Raw genomic sequence first — 23,067 nt, forward strand, 5'->3', positions numbered from 1 at the left:
AATTAATACCACTGTTGATTAAAAAATAAATTTATAATGTATATAGGTACATACTTAATTTGACATCATTCTATAATTATATTATATTATTGCCTATCTGTATATTGAATATTTTCGTACTCATGTTGATAAATTATTGTTTAATTAACTTTTAAAATACAATTATATTACCTATATTTTGAATGAGCAAACAGTTGAGTTTGTCGATGGGAAAACTGCGTATCACTCTAAATCATTATTTTTTAAGAAAATTCTAAAAAAGCCTTAGTTATTAAATCATCTAAATGTATACAGAAACAGAAAAACAATGAGGAATGTATGCACCAGAACTAGGATTATTAGAAATGCAGAACACTATTAAAATAGTGGCAATAAAAAGTTGATCAGATAACAAAATATCATTTACACATTACGGTATTATATAAAACGAGATGACTACGTAATGGGTAGTATTAAACATAAAGAAAAACGATTTTCTACTATGGATATAGGGACGAAAGACGTGCATTTTATTACAAACGACGATAGACAGTTAACGAACTTCAGAAGATTTGAAGCCGTAGGTGAATGAATATGTTTCATCTTCCTAAGAACTGTACAAAATATTATTATAATCATTTGCCACGCACTAACAATGGTAAATGTGAAAATTAGCAAGAAAATCTCAATAGCGTATATAAAAAAAAAATTGAACTACTATATTAGTGTCTCCGGATGCAACATCTAGCTATCGACAAGCAGAGGAGATACTGACCACTACTTAGTAGTAGCAACCCTAACTGTAAAGCTAACAGACTACGGCTGATTGGTAAAGAATCAAGGCAGAAGAAAAACAAATATAATAGGCATAGATAGACTTGAAACCCACTAGTAGTAACTAGACAGTATAGGAATAGACTAACTGATGAATTTAAGTATAAGTGTATAAATTAGTAATTTGATTAAGTGATATTGGACATACTCTATCATCTAATAGATTTTAATTTTGAATATTTACAAGATACTTTAAGAAAGAACTTCCAATCCCTATAGCAGTTCATAGTATCCTTGATGAGACTGCTAACTGTCCAAATGATTCCGATAATCTATTCTCAAAGTACATCCCTTCTGTTTTTAATCAAACTCTGCTCTCTCGATCTTAAATTTTCTATGATACTTGGACAACGTATTTTTAGCACTCATATCTTTAAAATCTTCCAAAGGCCCTGACGAAATTGTTCATCGTTTCCGCTATTATTGCCGTCATTCAATTGTTTATACTTCATAATTTCATTCAAGTCACCTCAATCTAACTTTTTCTCTCACCTCAGCACTTATCTGATTATCTGAATATAATATGTAGGCATACAAAATATTAATACCTCAATGCCTGGCAAATTATTTCAGATTTAATTATCCAATAAAAGTTAACTGAGATATGGAAAGCTCTTGTATAAAGCTCTATATTAATGTCTCACTCAACATCAGCATGGCATCGAACAGAAAACAATAGATAGAGATAAAGAAGCGGCAAAAGATCTAATTTTACCCATTTTAATATGCCAAAGAAAAGAAGAATCGGTATATAATAGCTGTATAATATTGTATAGTTAACGAACTGCATATTTGTTTAGCTAAAATAATTTTGTCATCTGTCAGCTTACAACATACAACAAAATTTGTCTACTTTAATAATTTAAATACCAATATTGTGATTTAATTTTCAGTTGGTTGGCGGAGATATTTATTGTTTTGAATTATTAGCCAATTAAAAAAAATTGATGTTTAATTTATATTAAACTGACCGGAGATAATGTAGTGATAAACATAATTTGGTTACAATAGTTGTAGAAATGAAACTTTGTACTTAAAAAGTTTAAACTGCACTTCGTTAATTATAGCGATGTATTAGAAGCTATTTTTTTTTTTCTTGAAGAACCTCTATACTATAGTTGTTTGATAAATACACACAATAGACGAGTAATAACTTACAGGCTGCAGCAACTTAGACCGTTATACTATTATGCGAGCTATTGTCAATAAAAATCAACAATATACCCGGAGTGTTTGCTTTAATGAAATTTTAATTAAAACGTCGTTGACAATTGTGTATTTTTATTCTTATTATATATCAGTGAGGGAGTAGTTAAAACACAATTTTTTTAATAGTATAATAAAATAATATTTATATAATAATTTACCTTGAAGTTGGGTCAGTGCATGTATACTCTTCTACATTAAAATTCGTATATATTTTTTTCCTTTTTTCGCTAGTCCCCACCGTGCTATAATAATCTAACCTTCCTGACCCGCCGATGGTTATAATATTTCCTACTAAAGTATTCCACTTAGTATCATTTATATGGCGATCTCTCGGCAGCCACTACCGTTTCAGAGTTTATATTTCTTTTTTCTTTTTTATCGTTTTAGTTGTTATTGTTTTGTATATCATTAAATTATCGTCCCCTACATCAACAAGTATTTTCCCTAACCAAGGCAATGATAATAAACTTTTATCGGTAGGTACTGTGCCGTCAAAATTACTGTCCACCATCATTTTGCTGGTCGCTTTAATGACATTCAGTTGATTTAATAGTAGGTACTCGGTCTGTGTATCCACGTTCAGTCAAATATTAGCACAGTGCTTGCCGACTCGTTATATTAATCATCATCATCTTCCGATGACGTATACTTCTCTCAGTTACTATAAAATGGGATATTTACCAGCTTTAAATAATAAAATGTAGTATTAACATAGGACATACAATATTTAATTATAAGTAGGTATTTATGACTACCAGTGTGTATATAATATATTAAATAAATACATCAATATAAATTAATATTATTAATGTCAGGTAGGTATAGACTATAGGATTTTAGTTATTAATTAATATTATGGAAATAATATTAGACACAAAATAAAAATTCTTGCATAATTTTTTCAAAATTTAGTACTACTTGCGCTTTAAAATAACAAAATACAACACTCGCTTGTCCTTGTAACACACCTACAAATGTTACCAAGTCAATGTGCGAGGAAAGGTATAGTTTTTAGTAGCATAATTTACATATTATACTTACGCTGCAATATATATAATTAATATAAAAATATTTAAAATATTAAAATATGTCATGAAAAACATATTAAGAAAATAATACTTTCCTATAGCTTTGTGAATAAAGTCATTAAAAATATTATCATCCTGTAGTAGCTAACGGATTTATTATTGTTTTATTTATACCGATTTGATTTCTACAATCTATAATGAATACCTACTGACTTCATTTATATATATGCATATAATACATTATGACTATGAGTCAGTAATGGTGTGTTGAGTGTTGACTATAAATTATTTTAGTACACAGTCTAAAGCTATAGAGTTGGTAGGTATATAATATAGGAGTTGGTACATAACTTATCCCTTATAATCACGATTTCCTCTTAGGAAGAGTGGATGGGCTACAGACAATTTAATTTTGAATTTTGAATAGTAAAATACGTCCAATAGGTATACGGATTTATGCTTTGGAAGTTTTTTTTTTTTTGAAACTATAGGTAATCGGTATTATTCATATTAACAAAACTAAAAAATGTATTCTTCATATTATTATTAATTAAAAATATTTTTACTCTCGTTACTTAATTAATAATAACCACTAACTGATATCCGTGATTGTATTTTACACTTACACGTTTTACATTGTTTTTGATTTAATATATTCAGACATAATAAGTTATATTACATAATAAATGAATTCCTTCACATACATTTGTATTTATCAATAATCAATACTTTCAAAAGAACTTAAAACTTCTGGAACTATAATCGTTTGGATTTTATTTTGATTCATTGGTACTATAGGTAAAATTTTACCTATGGTTAAAAATTGAAATTCACTTTATTTTTAATTTCAATATGTTTCTTAAATAAAATAAAGTGCCTAACCTAAATAATTTTTTTTCATATTCTTTATTCATTTCAACTACAAAGCCATTATTTAGTTGCATATTGTACCAACATTTTTTTTTTTAATGAAGTAAATAGTTTTCTGAATTTTTTTTACTATAAATTATACATTTAACTAAGGTAGATTTTATTGTACAGTGTTATTTTTGTAAATATTAAAAAAGTATGTTAATGCGAAACTGAGAAAATTGTGTAAGTCATCATTCTAAAACAAATTCTTAAATTATAAATTAACATTGTTGAACGTTAAAAAATATATAATATTTGGTTATTAGACTTTAAATTATTATTATATAGATTGGTTAATTTACTTTGATTTGACTTTAATCGCCGTCAAATTTTGAAAATAGTATTAAACAATGGACATTCAACACATTAAAAAAAATGAATTATGCTAATCATTATTCAACAGTGACTGTTGATAATCTGTTTTCGGTCCCTCACTGTAATAGTATGCAAATAATATTATTGATTGACACGAAAAAAATTAAATAGCTTATAATTTAATTGTATGTAATTTAGTGTTTCGATACTCATTTTATATTTTATCTTTTTCTTTGTGTAGGTACATGAAATGTTTTTATCACCTAATTTCATCTTTTTTTTTATATTTTTAAACTAATCTTTTTTTCGTTTAACGATTAATTTCTAAATAACTGTTAAATAGTTTAGACTCGTGAGTACTATAAGCAACTTGCATCAGATCGTTTTTCACTATCATTTTGTTATTTAGTGGCGATCAATGATTGCTATCTGTTGACACGCTTTCAATACATACATATCAGTTTATTTATGTACTAATGATAAATACGCGAAATGAAAAGTTTAAATCTAAAGCTAATAATACTTAGTCACGAAACTATGAGATATCTATGAGTTATAAATTAAAATATTTCCATGGGTTTTTATTTAATATAATCATGAAATTTCTACCACTGATTTTTACTGGAATATTTTTGAATCAACTTTGTTAATACACTTCGTGATTTTATCTTTGGTGGTAATATTATTATGTTTAGATTGTAAGATATCTACTGTAATACGAATTTAATTATAACCAACAACAATAATAACTACTACCTGACCAATTCGTTATAAATATTATAATCATTTGTTATTTATGAGTTATGACACAGCATGTTACAATTATTAATACTATATTTATTCGAATGACTCGGTTTTCATATTTGATGAATTGGTATTGTTTTATTTTTTGTCATTGATAACGTTGGAACGGTGAAGTTCGTTTATTGAATTTTAGCCAGGAATACAATATTTTTATTCTCTGAACATAATCGAGTTAAAAAACATACAAAACAATAACGTGATAGGGACAAACAATAATCGTATGTGTACAAGGGTTTTATTTTTTTTTTTTTTGCTATTCTTTTGACCCACCGCCTTGCCCCATTTTCCTGTCCCATGCAAGATTTTTGACCGCTTGTAAAAATTCGAATTTTTCATTACTATTATTATTTCAAAAGTAGTGTATTGTGAAAAATAAAATAAAACCGTATGAGTTTTTTATATATATATAAAAGGGTTGAGTAATGGTGGCGATAGTTAATGAATAAAATACAATAGTGTTCAGTCGTTTATTTTTCATCTAAAATGCGGTTATAAAACCATATGTCCAACACCATAACTAACATTAAGTAAAAATAAAACCATGACTAGGTATAATTGTTATACTTTTTTCTTTCATCTCCCATTGTTTCAAACACAATTTGTTTAATTTAAACAAAAAAAAATCTTAATTTATTTGAAAAATTATGCGCTAAGTGGGTATATTAATTGTCCTGTTATATGCGTTGACCATCGTCTTTTTTCTCAAAGATCAAGATAGGCAAGTACTAAATAATTTTCATTCGCTGTTTTTTTTCTGTCATAATATAAAAGGGATTTTTCAAATATATCCAATTATTATTTTATATTGTATTTAAATGCCTACAATCCGGTACTTTACATATAAACTACCAATTACGAACCATAAGCAAATCTACACTTTATTGAAAATACTATTCTTAGGAACAGCCAAGTACTTCCATCTACTCCCCCAACTTCCAAATGTTTGAATTACATCGTCAAAATGTATAACTCGGCTGTGTTAGGCTATTGTTTGGGTAGGTACCTACATATGCTATATATGGCCAGAGCTAATACATATATATATATAGGTAAGTGCAAACAATATAAGGGTATCTCGGAAAATCACTGAAATAATATTTCCTTAGATTATCTGATTCTAATTATATTTTACTTATAGTGACTTTGAGAAACTACTCAAAACGTTTTTCAATTCAGACAATTCTGTCTTTATGTTTTGGAAAAGTCAATCTTAAAAAATATACCGTAATTAATTACCCACCTATTGAATTAATACTAACAGATATTATTAGGATTTAAAAAGAGTGGAAAATTTTAAAATTATTTTATTTTATGGCAATTTTATTACAATTAGGAATGTAGGTAGAAAATTATACATATAATACAAATACGTATACATATACAATATATTTAAATCATTTGTTATATGACAATAGCATAGTTTAATTGTAATCTATAAGTTATACCTGGACATTAAGATAAATAAAATATTATAATATAAACTTTTACAAATATAAAAATCTGGACGTTTTTTTTTATATTTAGACAATGTTTATGCATACATATTTTCTTAAGTCTATATACTTATAATGTATAATGCTTAATACTTATCTGCTGAATATCAAACTATGCTTTGAAAATACAAAGATCTACATTTTTATATGAATAAGCGCATATTATATATTTGTATTATGCTCTTAGGTAGGTCGTATATAGATATACCTAATGCTTAACCCAAAATTATTGTACGTATAATGTCGGGCTTAAATTTAAGCTGTAAATATTTTTAAATTATTATTATAAAACTATAATAATAGTTGAGACATTTAAATGTAGAAAATTAAAATTAATTTTGTATTGTTGAAGTTCTTGAAAAAAATTAGTTAGAAAATAAAAATAAAATATATATTAATATTGTGTCTCATAATTGAAATCTCTAGACATTTTTATTTTCATAGATACCTAAGTAAAAAACAAACTTAATATCTTTTATTGTGTTTGTAATCAAAACTATAATAAAGTCAACTATTAAAGTCATATATAGCTAGTAAATATTTAAATCACATCTGTGGAGGTATTATGTAAAATTGTGTGTTTTTCTCTAATTTAAATAATAAAAGACAAATAATTTAACTAACCCTCAAGAGGATGCGTTGTATCCATCTTCAAATGTATGCAATACATATAGACAATTTGCGTTCAACATAACCAATAATTTTGTTTTGTTAGATTTTATACAAGAGTGAATTAACCTATTATAAAACTTTAAGGTAAGGGCATCTGTGTTTGTACATTATTTTTTTTACGATATTTCAATTTTGTAGCTAGTTATGAGTATTTTTATATTGTAATATTTTACACGGGTACTCCTTAAAAATCGAAATATCGTAAAAATTTAACGTAAAAACACAGATAATAATTTCACCTTTAATTTTGATAATAGGTCAATTCACTCTAATGCTAATGGTTGGCATGGTTATTGGTTCTCTTGAACGAAAAAGTGTTATGTTATAAACTTATAATATACGTTTTTAAGGATAACTCATTCGTGCAGGTGTGGCGTCCTCTTAATAGGCGTAAATACCTAAATCAAACGTTTTATTATGCAAATGAACTTATAAATTGTGTAAAATGCACGATCGATTGACTAAATTATTCTTCTAATATACCTATTAATTTAAGTATGATATCGTTAGTATTTCGTAATTTGAAGTTGCATTATAACTATTATTATAACTGTATAAGTAACGAATTACCGTCTACAGCCTATAACTTGGTTGTATAAGCTTGGAAGTATAGGTTAAATGACTATTTACTATCAAAAAAAACCGAATTTTTTATTTAAGTATTTATGTCTTACTTATCAACTATCGTACCATTATTCTTTAATCATATTTATTATATAGTAATATGATATAATAATAACTGACTAAAATATTTATTAATTTATTTGAGATAGAAAAAAACGGTTGAATTGGTTTATTATAATATTGTTTTTACAGGACGCCGTGTTTTTAAACTCGTGTATTAATTTTATAGTTATTTGGTTACAATGTTTATTATTTTTGTTTTTCCATGCAGGTATGATACAAGACAGACATCTGCAAAAGTTCCGAATCCACCAAGATGGTGGTCTTCACCAATGGGATTTGGTGACCGTGCATACTTTCACACAGTCAACAGTGAACAACTACAGGGTGACCTAGATACAGTAGATCATCTGACAGTGGATAGAGCTATGGCCACCGATACTGGAATATATAGATGCAGAATTGACTTCCTGCAAGCTCCCACCAGGAACAGACTAGTTAACCTCACAGTCATAGGTAATTTTAAAGAGATAAATCAAAGAAACATACTATTTTTATTTACTTTAATTAGTATTATGATCCAGCTGCGACTGTTCTCGAATTTTCTGAAATAAAACAAAGAATAATCTAATAATATAAGCTTTTGCACGCATGTGAAGAGAAATAAAAGTACGGTTTAAATGTAATTTTTAAAACTCGTTTACTCTAAGCTAATATGAAAAAATATAACAAGAAATGTAGACACACAAGAAAATAATATTAATATGACTGGCTTGTGCCCACACAGCATAGATAACGCTTATAGTTTGGATTAAATTTTTATTTCAATCTAAACTTAATATTTACAGCCTTACAAGTATTAAAAAAAGATTATGTAATTTTATAAGAGTAATTTCTTTCTTTATGAAATTAAATACATTTTTAAATTAGGATCATTATTAAATTATTTCTATATTTGGTTCTAAAATTAATAAACGATTATCTCAAGGTTAATTATCAGTGAAATTGTTAGAAAATAACCAAAAGGCAAAACTGGTACCTATATATAAGGTATTGTTGCAAGTTATATTATATTTATATATTTTTTCAGTTTCTTGGAAGTCGTATAATAATTTTCTCTTGACAACTACTAAAGAAGCTCCAAAATTCCTTTTTAAGTACAATCTGTGGCCGATTTTCAATCGATAGAGTCATTATAGAACAAAACTTTTGGAAGAGACTTCTTTTCGATAAACTGTTTGCAAACAAAAAAAAATCATCACTGTGAAACCGATACTTACATAGTTTCGTATCTAAAATATGATGTAAAATTACATAGTTGTAAATATTTTCTGTCAAGTAAATTGTTATATACATAATTGATTGTAGTACACTCTAATTTAAAAATTAGTATGGATATGAGAAAGTAATAATCTGTTTTATGTAAACTTATGTCTGATGGAAATAATTACTTTTAAGGGCTCAACGCTCTTCATGTTGTATCGTTTGTTGCTAAAGTTTTAAGGGAACATCTGTCATTGGCATACTTGGGTTTAGGGAGGGGGGTCGAAGTCCCGGCCAGATACTTTACAAGCTTACAAGTCATTAAACGCGCTAATTACTGCATTTTTAAATACAAATCATTCATAAATCATAGTTTAAACAAAATATGAAAGTTAGTGCTTCATACAATACCTATAGATAATAATATTAAGTTTGTACTTAACATAATGTATATTACTATACTAGGTAGGTACCTGGGGGTTCACTAATAAATTATAATTAATCAAAATCAAACAGGTATTGACAGACTTTGGTTGATTACATATTTACATGTGAGTAGGAAAGGCTCATTTGTTATTAATTTAGCCCAATGAGTTTCCGTTGAATGATTGTGTTAGGTACTTTCATACCTATAGGTACTATTACTAATGGTTTTTAAGCATAAGGAAGATTATATCTGAATTTCTGAAATTAATCACTCATCATTGTAAATAACATCACAAGACCTATTTATAAAACAAATAAAAAATAACAGTTATACGTCTATACGAATCTCGTTTCATTGGTACGCAGATGGACGCTCTTTTTTTCCTACGAAAATGTCTGTCAAGTATCTCATTTCAACTAAAAATGCAAGTTTAATTAAATTATTTAAATTTTTTTTGTTTTAAATTCCAAGTAGGTACAGTGAGAACTTTATTTAAGTATTTTAATAATGAGTATTTTTTATTAAGAACCGTAAAACCCATAGAGCTTTTTAAATTTACTAAATAAATTTGTACTTATTGAAATAGTTTATAAAATAACATTTTTGTATTGGTTACCTTAAAAACAAATATTATTAAGAACATATTTTACATATTTAATTATTTATTATGTATTACAGTCGCTCCCGAACGACCAACCATTTATTTCGAATATGGAAACTCTATTGGAGGAGATCGTCCAGAAAATTACCAACAAAATTCCGGAAATGTGATTGTTGTCGATGAAGGCAGTCAAACTGTTACATTGGTGTGCCGTGTGGTTGGAGGTAAATAGTCTTATTTTGTCGAAAGCTATATATATATATATATACAACTAAGGGCCGTATTCGTATTCGATGCTTAAGAATAAGTATTGCTTAAGCTAATTTTGATAGTTAAAAATATAAAAAAATTATGATAAACTAAAAGCAATGCTTAAGTAGGTCTCGGACCAACCTTAAAAACAAGGAATACTTTTCTTTTTTTGAACCAAAATCTCGTTTATGAATCTCATTTGAGTCATAAGTATAGCTTAAGCAATACTTATTCTTGAGCGTCGACTATGAATACGGCCCTTAATGTTTAAAAAATTGTCAATTATTTATTTATTTTTTCGAGGCCCCAGTGAACAAAAGTTCGTGGATTATAAATCACAATATTAAATTACAAAGAAAATATATATTAATTTACCAACCATATACCGTAGGTATATTATAATACGTACGAGGCACTAAGAGGTTTTGGAAATTCTATATGACAGTTGATATTATATACAAGCGGTAATAAATATTTAAACTAGAAAAAAAATATATTAATGTGAACAAATTTTGGAATCATATTGAAGTATCATCTGGATAGTTTGATTTTTATTACATATTATTTTTATTTTTAGCCTCCAAACTCTATTAATTTGACAATATTTTGAATGCAACAATAATTACTTTCGAGTATCGAACGAACATAATATAGTTATAATGTTAGGCATACACAAAAGTACCGGTATATAGGTACATATTATCATTTTTGTCATCATCGCTCGCCGGACTGACAGTATCGTGACATTTTTCGTCAAGTCCACGATAAGCAGTGGCTCGTTCATCCACAGGTGCCTCGTCAGATCGCTGCTTTGAGGAGCGAATGTCTATTATGTACAACTAACATCACACGAATAAAACTTTCTGACAGTAGATACTATTCTCGCCCATTCGAGTCCTATTCGGCTGGCCGCGAGACCGGTCATTTTAGTGATGTTGATCCCGGAGAGACGTCGTCACGAGCATTTTCTCGGCCTTTGCTAAATAATACACCAATCAAAGGTTAACCGCGTTTTATATACATCTATGTGTTCGTATTCGTACAGCAACGCGGTCACTAGATAATTTATTACGGTTTTGTACTTTTGTTACACGGTAGATTGGAATTCATATTGACATTGTGGGGTGTATTCGTTCCAGTATTTGTTGTATCCCCGTTTAAAGTAATTACAAATTCAAAACGAAATTAAGAATCAGATGAATAAATTAAGATTTATATTATGACTGCTACTGAGGCTATGTCGAGTGTTGACTATGGTGGTGACATCGCAGGGGTTAATTTTGCGGTTGTTGAATATAAATACATGTGTATACAATATATATAAATATATAAATGGGGTAACGTGACTGGTTCAAGGCTGGACCCAAATTATATAATATATTATACATAAGTCGTGACTATCATACAATATAATCAATCATTACGATACCTAGTTAAAGCAGTAAATTATTATAATATTTTAATTAATTATTATTAATAAAATATTAGTTTTGATAAAAATATAATAAATAAATACATATTGTATGCGAAGATTAAAAAAAATACTCATCCCATGTATAGACTTTATAGGTACATATTGATGCAAGATTAAAAATAATATTAATTGTTTAAAACATAAATTACAATATAGTGAGTTAATATTTTATGGATAAATAAAATTGGAAGGAAATAATTGTGTACAATTTTTAAAACTAACTATATAATTCTATAACACCACAAAATGTACGAATTCAATTAAAATATTGTCTTTTAAATATGGCTTCAACCTTGGTATAGTACAATTGTAATATATGAACTGCCTCCCTTACTTACATTCGTATTTTAAGTACTAAATACATAATATTATGTTTATAAATTTAAATAATTGTATTTCCTAATATTCATGTTATAGACATTATACCTACGTAGAGTTAGTAAGCTAAATATGTTTCGGTAAATAAAAAGTTATTTAACTTGTCGTACCTATATTCATTATTCATGATGACATGTTCAAAATTATATTTTTATTAAATCTTTCGGAACAAAAGTAAATATATTTATATTTATGTGGTTACGCACACACAACTATGAATACTTGCACGACCGGCTCGGTTTAAAATATCACATATAAAAATGAAATGTTTTGCGGCAACTTCTAATATTGGTCCTTTGAAATAATTAATAATTATAATAACCACCAACGACCTAAAATATACTTATAATAATACCGATATAGATGATTCATTGAAAAACTCTATCTATTTTAATGTATTAAGATGTAAAACAACTATAATTAAATATGCTATAAAAATAATGCTTGTTGAGAAATTGTTGTATAAAATATGCAGTTCGTTATTAAATTGCTTACATCAATGTTTTACTGAGAATTTCAAATTCCGCATTTATTGAAATACCGAGTTAGTTAAAAAAAAATACGCTTCAGGGTATTTTATGTCTGCAAAAGAATATTGATAAATTTAGACAAAACTGCAAAACTTTGCAAGTTTGATAATTTTAATTTTTAAAACAGATTATGATTCAAAAACAAAAGTTCACTATATTATAATTTAATTGGTTTTTAATATTCCCAGAACTGTTTACGTTGTTTTTTATAATAATAAAAAAGTAAAATATAAAAATACCTACTACAATACCATTAGGGTTCATTGATATTTCTGTAAAAAAACAAATATTATTAAAAAAAAATCGGGTTAGTGGATGTCAATCTGCTGTACAGTAGGTTACAAGTGGGTCACTGTATACTATAATGGATTGTATTAAATTTAATGATATAATATCATTGTATACAAAAAACGATTCTGAGCGGCGATGATTTGTCAATCTGGGTATTTTATATTGTAAAAAAAACTAATTCGTCACAATTTTTTATTCGTTTCTACGGTGAAATAGCGGTGACATTTCTAGCGTTAGAAATTAAAATTCAGTTTTTCGTAATTTGGTGGTAATTTGGACGGTGGTTTTTCCCGTGCCATTAATTTAACTATTGAGAAAATCGAAAAATGACCTCTTTAAAGTACCATCTTGATCCAATTTGCTAAAAGATAAGGTAATATAATATTATGTTGAAATCGAAGCACTCCTTCTGGTAAAAATGTTGTATACAAGATAAAAAAAAATAAACAAATAAACACCATTGTAAAACCACTAGCTTCCTCGCTCCGTTCAGAAACTAAAATTACGTCGGTTAAGAAGATAGTAATGTTGTGAACGAAACAAAAATCTAAAATTCGGTCTTTTAAATTAAAATCCGTCCTACCTATTATGCCTACTCTGTCCACTGTCCAGCGAGAGAATATGTCGTGGCCCGAAAAAAATTAGTTCTTCTTTTAAGTTTACCCATGAAGTTTAACACCTTTGCCAGATCTATTCTAAACGAACATCAACATGTAGAAAATCAATCGCAAATAGTTCCAAATCGCTTTTTGAAATTTGCAAATCAAAATCGTTATTTCAGTTAATTTCTCGACTAATTACGATTAGCTCCCCCCCACATTCTATAATATTATTATAGTCTTTAAATGCCTGAATAAATAAATATAGTTTTCGCTAGTGTCACAGTAATAAGTGAATTCCAGGTCACGTGAACAAATACGCAATAATTACGCATGTACATTTTGCAAAATTTCGAAAATTTGATTTTTAACTGCCTCCGTAAATGGTAGGTTGGGGCCTGTAAAAATGCCTCAAAACTATAATTTATCAGTTAGTGCAATATTGATTTGTTAAGCGTTGACCGTTGGTTAGGCATTGGTCAGAGAAAGTGGTGGATTTATGAAAAGTTGGACATCCAAACGTAAAATTAAAATTTGATGTTTTGTAAATGATTTGCGAATTCTAGAAAGTAATTTGCATTTTATTTAAAAAAAAAAATTGCACTAATTTTGATTGATTCATTTGGCCGGGGCTTCGTGGTCATACCGACACTGCAGCAGACCCTATTAAACTCGATATTATAATATTATAACTTCAAAGCGCACCGTGACGACTGCTGTGAATGTCCGTGACATATTATGGAGTAGATAAGTAACGTTACCGCCAAATGCCGATGCTGCACGATAACGCGATCCGACAATCTCGAATTTACAATACGAAGTTCTTTACGTTTCGCCTTCACGGATGTGACAGTACTAATTTACATTAATAGCGTCAACGTACACGTTTTGCCCGCCACAATTATACACATCGTGTCCATATGTACACACATTACACTCGTGTGTCGGCTGCGGTTGTACCGGCCAACTGTATAATATAATATTATTCTACATTATTGTCAATATAACAACAATAATTCACTGTACATAGTATTGGGATAGCTACATTTTACGGTCCCGTCCGTTGTGGTGTTCACGTGTCCAAGGTTTATAAAATCGTCTGTTTTTTTTATTGATTCTATATATGCACCGTTTTAAATGTATTATGTAAATAGATTTATATTTAATTTTTATTTAGAAATGTACATTTGCTTGTTTAATTATTTATGATTACGGAAAATTGTCGGAAATCAGCTATCGGGTACGCAGTGCCGGCGGCGTTCAATGAAAAATCATCACGTTTAGTAAAATAAAATATGCATTCGTGATATTTTTTTTTTTATTTATAAATAGAACTTATTCGGACACACGTGGCCTCCACTAATGTGCATTTGATTTTTACATATTTAATCATATAATTAGTTTCCTAGAAAACTCTCTTTAGAAGATGACCGGATTGAAGCCTGGATAACTAGGGCTATGTGTTTGTATATAAAAATGTATTTTTTTTTTGAGCTTATTGTAAACCGTAGATTTCTCAATAGAAAGTTTTGATACAGTTTTGAAATTTTTCCTAAAATGTTTTGACAATTTTCCTATTTATTAGTGTATCTTAGTGTATATTTTTTATTAATTTTCGTTGATTAAAATCGTTGACACTAATTTCTACAAACTATTTATTTATTTACATCGACTGTAAATGTATATAATATTATGCTTTATACGTCGTTAATTAATAATAAAATTAAGAATGTAAATCTGTAGTACTTAATAGCACTTTTAGCTATCTTGGTTGTCATATTCTTAATGCATTTTTTAGGGTATTAAATTTCTTTTTTTAAGGTTTTATTGTGCATTTAATTTTCAGCCTTACTGTTGACTATAAATTATGAAACAACTAAAAACACGTCCAAGAAAATCTACTAATTTCATCTGTTTCTTGTACGTGTTTAAAATAACCTACATATAATAATGTATTCATTGATAAGTGGTTGTTGTACGTACGTCGTAATCCTAAAAGCAGTTAAGTAATATACATAATATAATATGGATGATATTGAGAATTTTAATCAGATGGTTTTCAATCATTCATTGCCTAATCCAATAATTTATGCTATATATTATGACATAGTAATATGTTTCTATATTATAATCGTATACTTAGTTTGATTTAATATTGTTGGATCATCGCGGTTGCTATTGATAGCTTAATCCGTCAAAAGACTTGACATTTTTGTGAAAACCATCACAGTAATTTTTTCTCAGTTTTCTAACGATGCCTAATAATATATTCTATCTAGATTATTGTATATTTTTATGGTATTAACCTTCCGAATGTTATCCCTACCTTTTTTTTTTTTGTTGCGCTCAGGTCTCGTAGTAATATCACTACCTATTTACCAGATACCTGTTAGTATCTATATAATGTGGGTACGTGATGCGCCAACATTCCTCGGGGCCCCACCTCACCTATGAGAACTACTAGTGGCTAATGGCTATGGTTGATAATTATATTGGAAATTTATTCTTAATTAATATTCAACAAGTTTCGTATTATCGGAATAGCAGCTGATCAGGTATTGAACTACTTGCGAAGTTTACACGACGCCTTTTCATGATTGTAAAAGGTCCGTGGTTCTATAGTGAGGTCCATGTATTGACCAAAGATAACACTGTAGATAACTCTTAGTTTGGGATTTTATCAGTATGAATGGCGTAATTTACACGTATGCCCATATTTATCCCATATTATGTTAGTGTTCAAACAATGTTGAATTTGGTTGGTCATTAATGCAAAAAATAATGTTACACCGTTAAAAATAACTTTTTTTGTTACATAAGTCATAAACGACAATATCATTGTAACTTAAAATAGTTAAAAACATTAAATTCCGTCGTTAATTCAAATAATGATGTGTTGTATTATTGATAAATTATTTAGATTTACAATTCATAAAAACAGAGTACGTACACGATAATTAATTTTATTTTGAGTGATTGCTTTTACCTATTATTATTTCATTTTCTGTGTTTTTGATAAAAATAATTTTCGCACGTCAGCAGTAGCTTTTACAGCTGCAATTTTACTGATATGTGTTATAACTTATAATGTACGTGTATAACCACGCATTATGTTAGCAGTGAAATAATAAATATGTTGCGTAAAATGACGGGACAAGATTAAAGTATCATAACGTTAATAATATTGTAACTACATTTAGTTCAAATTGAGTTAACGTTTACATAATATGTAATAAACTATTTGTGTAACTTTTCGAGACTTTATTTCAAAGTCACAGAAATGAAATATACGAACTAGGTATATTTACCTAGTCGTCAATTTATTATTTATCTCAAAAACTACTTGATGTTTCTGTTAATTAAAATATACTAATATTATTTGTTATTTGTTATTTTATTTTGTACAATATCATATTTAAATGATTTACTAAAAAAACATTATTTCCCTACTTTGTTTTATAGTTATATACCAAAATTGTTTATTTTGAATAATAATACATTTTCAAATTACTACTTATAAAATAAATTGTTTACTGATTAATAATTTGTACCTACCGTTAAATTGTGCGAACTTTTTTTTAAGATATCCGAATTATCTGATTAGTTTGGCGCTTTATATCCACCAGAACATTACTTAGTTTATTTTTATTATTGTTATAATAAATGAAAAATTGTATAATTTATATGTGCACAATACAGGTACATAAATACATAATAATATTATAACACAATAACCATTTGTGACACGACTTCATAAATTCGAGCTCAAACGTTTAAGATATTGGTAAGTTAAAAATATTGTATCATGCCATATTCTATTAAGATCAAAAATTGTTTATTATAATATATACTATTATACTATATTATATTTATATAGTATACCTATGTTCAGAAAAAACTTTTATTATTTTTTTAGACGTTTAAAAATAAATGCATATAAACTAAAAGCCCTAAATTAGTTTTTAAGGTTAACTACTGAACTAAGTCATATGTTATTAAATTTAAAAAATGTGAATCTAATATAAATTGTATCAATTATAAATCTTTATATCATTTAATTAATTAAATTTTAAACACTTAAAAACAATTATTATTTCCTAAACAATTTCCCTGTATTGTAGTGGTTTCGAAAATAAGAAATATGTTCGTAGTCTATTTGAATGAAATAATCAATACAATTGTATTCATTCAAGACCTAAGCATTTTTTTTTTTTGTAGAAGACCATAATAATAAACCCGCTAAGTTCCACCTTATTGAAATTTATTACAATAAGTTAGTCTTGTTATTATTTAGGTACCTATGTAAGTATAATGTATAAAATAGTTTGTATTTTAAAATAGAAGTATGTTATGGGCAAAGTGTCGACCACGATAATTCTTAATATATAGATTTTATATAATATAAACTACCTAAATACAATCATTTACTTTTTTGAAAGTTTGTCTATTCTTTTATAGCACAATAAGATAATATTTAAGTTTTTAAATTTAATAGAACTTTTGTTATTGAGCGCATAAATACAACATGTGGGAAAGCTGAAAAACATTCGTTTTTAATATTTTAAATAATTATAGGTACCTATTCAGGATATTTTGATATAATTCAGATTTTTAAACGTAGCTAGAATGAACTTTTATAACATTTGAAAATATATACAGTGTAGTAATGTACACCCGTTTAATGATATTTATGGTTTAAAACTACCTATTATATTATTTCAGAGTACAATGCACGTGAATTACATATTTTTAGTTTTTTTTTTTTTTACAACTGAAAATGATGATTATTGTAGCCAAGTGTAATTTTAGTTAATTAAAAATAATTTTTCGCGAATATTTAATGCATAGAAAACAACAACAATAATTGTCTTAACAAATTACACTAATTTATTTTGCAGGGTGGCCGCGACCTCGACTGACGTGGTACCACGAAAATGCAGTATTGCACTCTCCGTATCAACTGGTAATTGACGATAACCACAGTCGCGGGTACCGCAAAAAGCCGAACAACGGTTCGACCACCGCCGGTGTGACCGTTAACCGTTTGGCGTTGACTAACCTAACCAGGTGGCATCCGATAATGAGCCAGCGGCAACAGACGTTGGGCACGGCACGTTTGACGTGTCAGGCCAGCAACAGCATTCTATATTCCGTGTCCCGTCCTTCGGCAATTGCTGTAAATGGAAATTTGCCACCGCCAGCTACCACCGAGCACACGTTTATCCGTTTGAACCGTAAGTAAACCAATAACCATCATATCGTTATATTTACATTGCATTTCCCCGGCCGGTTATGACTTGTGCATTTAGTAAACTGCTTTAGATCGAATGCGATTGGATGTGTGTGGCCGCCGTTTAGGTATACCTAACCCATGTTATCGCATATTATAGTTTTGGAAACTGTTTGCTAAAAGTGTATAGGCAGTATTGAGTATAGTACGCTGCACCGACGCACAGATATTATATATTATTATTATACTTAGCCGTTGCGCAGATAACCCTTTGAAAACAAGTTTTGAATATATATAATTACCTACTTTCTCGGTCTTTATTTGTTATTGTAATAAATTCCTATAGACGCAAACAAATCATTCACCTTGTATCGTTAAATCGTAATTTAAATTATGATTTCGAGCTTTATTTTTCGACTTGAATATATTTTTATACCTACTGTATAATTACTATATTTTTTCGACGAAAGTGTTCACTTTACATGTATTAATGCGATTAGTACGCGATGAATAAACACAATAACAATATCAGACAATATGATTCTGAACATTTGACATTTTCAAAACAAAAGAAAAATAACGAAGACAAAGACTTTGGTACTTGTATAGCTGTTACACATTATAAGAATACATAATTATTAACATTTGACAATTAAAACAGGAATCATAACTATAAAGTTTCTTGACTGTTAATGGTTTTGGGGATAGTGATCTGCACTACCACGGAACTTGTAATTTTTGCACTTTTAATCGATACTATACTTTCACTTCCATAATATACAAAAAAGTTAATTGTTACCTACCGAAAGTTAGCAGTGAAATATGGTTCATCCAGTTGCGTAACCAGGGCCGTATTTACACTTTTTTCGCTCTGGGTCAACAATATTTGTAACAATTGGGTAGTAGGGTGGCACGAAGTGAAAAAGGCCAGAGGCCCACAAGTATAAGGGTGCTCCATCGTATTGAATATATTATAATAAAACTATTTAAAAATTTTTTCTTCTTGTAATTTAATGCATTTACGGTTTTACTATTCTAATCGTTCTATATAATACAATTAGTGCCCACAGTTTTTATTTTTCCACAAGCCATAAATGTAAATACGATTTACACCTCTGGTTCTTCGGTTCCTCTATATTTGGAGAGCTTGGTCGGTCGACATTCACAGAGTCCTCATTTTGTGGATTAGTGGATTGGTTGACGAACATCGGCTTCTCCATTGGAGGAGTGACTGATTGATAGAACAATCCTTATGCAGATATAACCGACCCATATATGATATATGCAGGCGTCCAAGTTTTTGTGAATAACTACGCGTAACTCGGGCCGGGACATTATCGAAATCAAAGACATTCTTCGCAGATACCCATACTTCAACATAAATACCGTTATATGCGTGACATGATCACATTAAATATACAGAGTGATTCACCAAGCATGCTCTCCCCTTTTTTCTTCAATAACGCTGTAATTCAAAATCTGATTATTGGAATTTTTAAATATACTTTAAGACCATATTGTTTTCAAATTCTTGAGATTTTTTGTATTACTAATAAGGAGTGTCCTGTGGAGATACAAACTTCTAACTTGTGTTTTTAAAATGAAAACATTCTTTTTCAACTGTAAATTATACAGTGGACAATTTTTCTGAAATTTTTGACGTATCAGAACCATAATTCGTACTGGTATTTTTTGAGTTTTTCAACTTCGTGTTCTAAGGGTAAAAAGTCCATGGTAATGGGTTCATAAGATATGGAGGCTATGGTGATTTGAAAATCGTAGTCATTAATATTAATAATTTGTAAAAAGTATAACAAATACTAGATCCAGTTTTACTTATTTTTTATATTTATGTAAAACCATTTTTAAAGACTATTATCCTTAATACAAACATTTTAATAACTAAGAGACTACTCATTCGAATTTTGAATTAGGGTCATCAACATTTTCAAAAAATTATCTACTAAATAATCTATAGTAAAAAAGAAGGGTTCTCATTTTAAAAACAGAATAGTATACATTGTATAGCCACAAGACATTCCTTAAGTAGTACAAAAATTTATGAATTTGAAAATATGGTCTATAACTTATGAGTATATTTAAAAATTTCAAAAATCAGAATTTGAATAAATTCATTATTAAAAGGAAAATGGTGGTGAGCATGCTTAGTGAATCACCCTGTATAATGTATATATATTATATATTATTTTAAAAACATTTATATTAAAATATATATAAATTTGTTTCGGGACAAAAACAAACCTGGAGATAAGAGGACGTTTAACCAAAGACACGTAAAAAAATATAAAGGGGAGGCAGAACCGTACCAATAACTTCTAAATAGGTGCAATAACACCTTAAAAATTGTATTATATTTAAATTTAATTGCATCGTTGTATTTAAAATACTATATGCTACATAATTATGTGCTTAAAAAATTTCACAGTACCTACCTAAGTTGAACAAAACTATTTAGTTTTTTTAAGTTCCAAAATATCAAACTTGCAAGGCATGTTACAATAAAATAAAAAAGTTTGTAATTATTCCATCAAATTATACATATTGTTTATAAAGTGATTGTTTAACATTTACTTAGAATGAAACGTAATAAGAATAAAACAATAAGCATATGATTTTTTTTTTTGTATTATTTTGTATTTTTTTATATGTAATTTTTGTAAAAGGAATTTTTCTAGTTATTTTTAATTGCATAAAAATAAAAAAATAAAATAATATAAATAAATTTGAAACTAATGCTATAATTTATTAAATAATGTAAGATATGTTGTAAAAATATGATGTACCTATACAATAAAATAAGATTAGGCCCAAACAGTGTTATCACACAGTATAAAGGTGGCTTCGGATTAACGGCAATTTAAAGAAATGTATTAACAATCAAACAATTATATAGGTAGTTAAATTATTATAGGCACATTCGTTATAGTAAATTTGAACAGTTAGTACAGTTTGAATTCATATCGCATAAATTTACGAATGTATTTATATTTAACATCAAAATATCAAAAACAATTAGTGATCGAATGCATTTTGTGATAGTAAGTATTTGGGCGGAAATGTATTACGTACAAGGTTAATGGTTATGGATAACAATTAATGACATAATATTATGGTCAAAGAATAAAAAAAGTCATCAATAATATTTTCTTTTATCTTCACTCAATGTTATAGGAATACCTTATCATTATAATATGGTTTTGCCTGTTTTACGGAATTACTCATCAGCTTTCCCCAACATAATTTAATAGGTTGACAATCATTAAATTATCAGACTATCTACATATACATGCACATGTTGTATTATTATGATTAATTTTAATTGAAACGTACATTTGTGAACAATACATTATCATCTCACTCCACGCCGCAGGTAATCGGTATTCTTGCCAAATTATAATACTAAATATTAAATTATACCAGATGGCAATTGATAACCATCATACTTAGATGGGTAGAATGTAGTTAAGAGAAAAGTGGATTAGTTAATTTAGTTAACAGTTATAAAATGTGGCCAAAAATATTCTACAACTAATGAAGAAGAAAGTTTTAAAATTCGTTAAGCAAAAGAGAATTCAACATTAAGTTATCATATGATTAAAGAACAAATTAATTTGAATAAGTCTGCAAAACAATTGTTTGGTGATTAAAAAATGCTAATTTACAGAACCGTACAGTATATCAAGAAAAAGCCTCTCTGTTATAACTTAGCAAAAAACTTTTGGATTTTATAAAAACAAATATGTTGACATTCTCTGTTATACTTTTACAACAATATAATTTGGAATTGTACAAGTAAATTTGAATATCTTTTGTCACAAAGAAAAAACAAAAATATATATTGAATAAATCAAATAAAACTTCTATTTAACGTGTATTATGGGTTATAATATTATTCTGAGTCTATTGTCATCTGAGACGTTTTTCCTGTACAGTGTACACTGTACAGCAATTACTGATTGAAGATTATTGTATCATAAATTATGACTTTTAGAACTATTTAATATGAAAACATTTTGAAGACTCGATTATGCTGTAGTTGTATTTTTAAAACTCCATACATAAATTTAGTTTTTTTTCATTGATGTTTATGAACTCAAAATATTATTTATTTATCAATAAAATACATTTAGT

The 23,067-nt window shown here is 27.9% G+C and overlaps 1 protein-coding gene across 2 annotated transcripts in view; it reads left to right on the forward strand.

Annotated features, from left to right (window-relative positions):
- LOC132937398 (uncharacterized) overlaps window positions 1-23,067 on the forward strand; it is a 172,736-nt gene that overhangs the window by 96,708 nt on the left and 52,961 nt on the right. For both annotated transcript variants that reach the window (XM_061004217.1, XM_061004216.1), the window contains exons 4-6: window positions 8,142-8,386; window positions 10,239-10,385; window positions 18,584-18,919. In XM_061004217.1, coding sequence (XP_060860200.1) covers window positions 8,142-8,386; window positions 10,239-10,385; window positions 18,584-18,919 — 728 coding nt within the window. The remainder of the gene's footprint in view (window positions 1-8,141; window positions 8,387-10,238; window positions 10,386-18,583; window positions 18,920-23,067) is intronic.

Source organism: Metopolophium dirhodum, chromosome 1, assembly GCF_019925205.1.
Source record: "Metopolophium dirhodum isolate CAU chromosome 1, ASM1992520v1, whole genome shotgun sequence".
NCBI lineage: Eukaryota > Metazoa > Arthropoda > Insecta > Hemiptera > Aphididae > Metopolophium > Metopolophium dirhodum.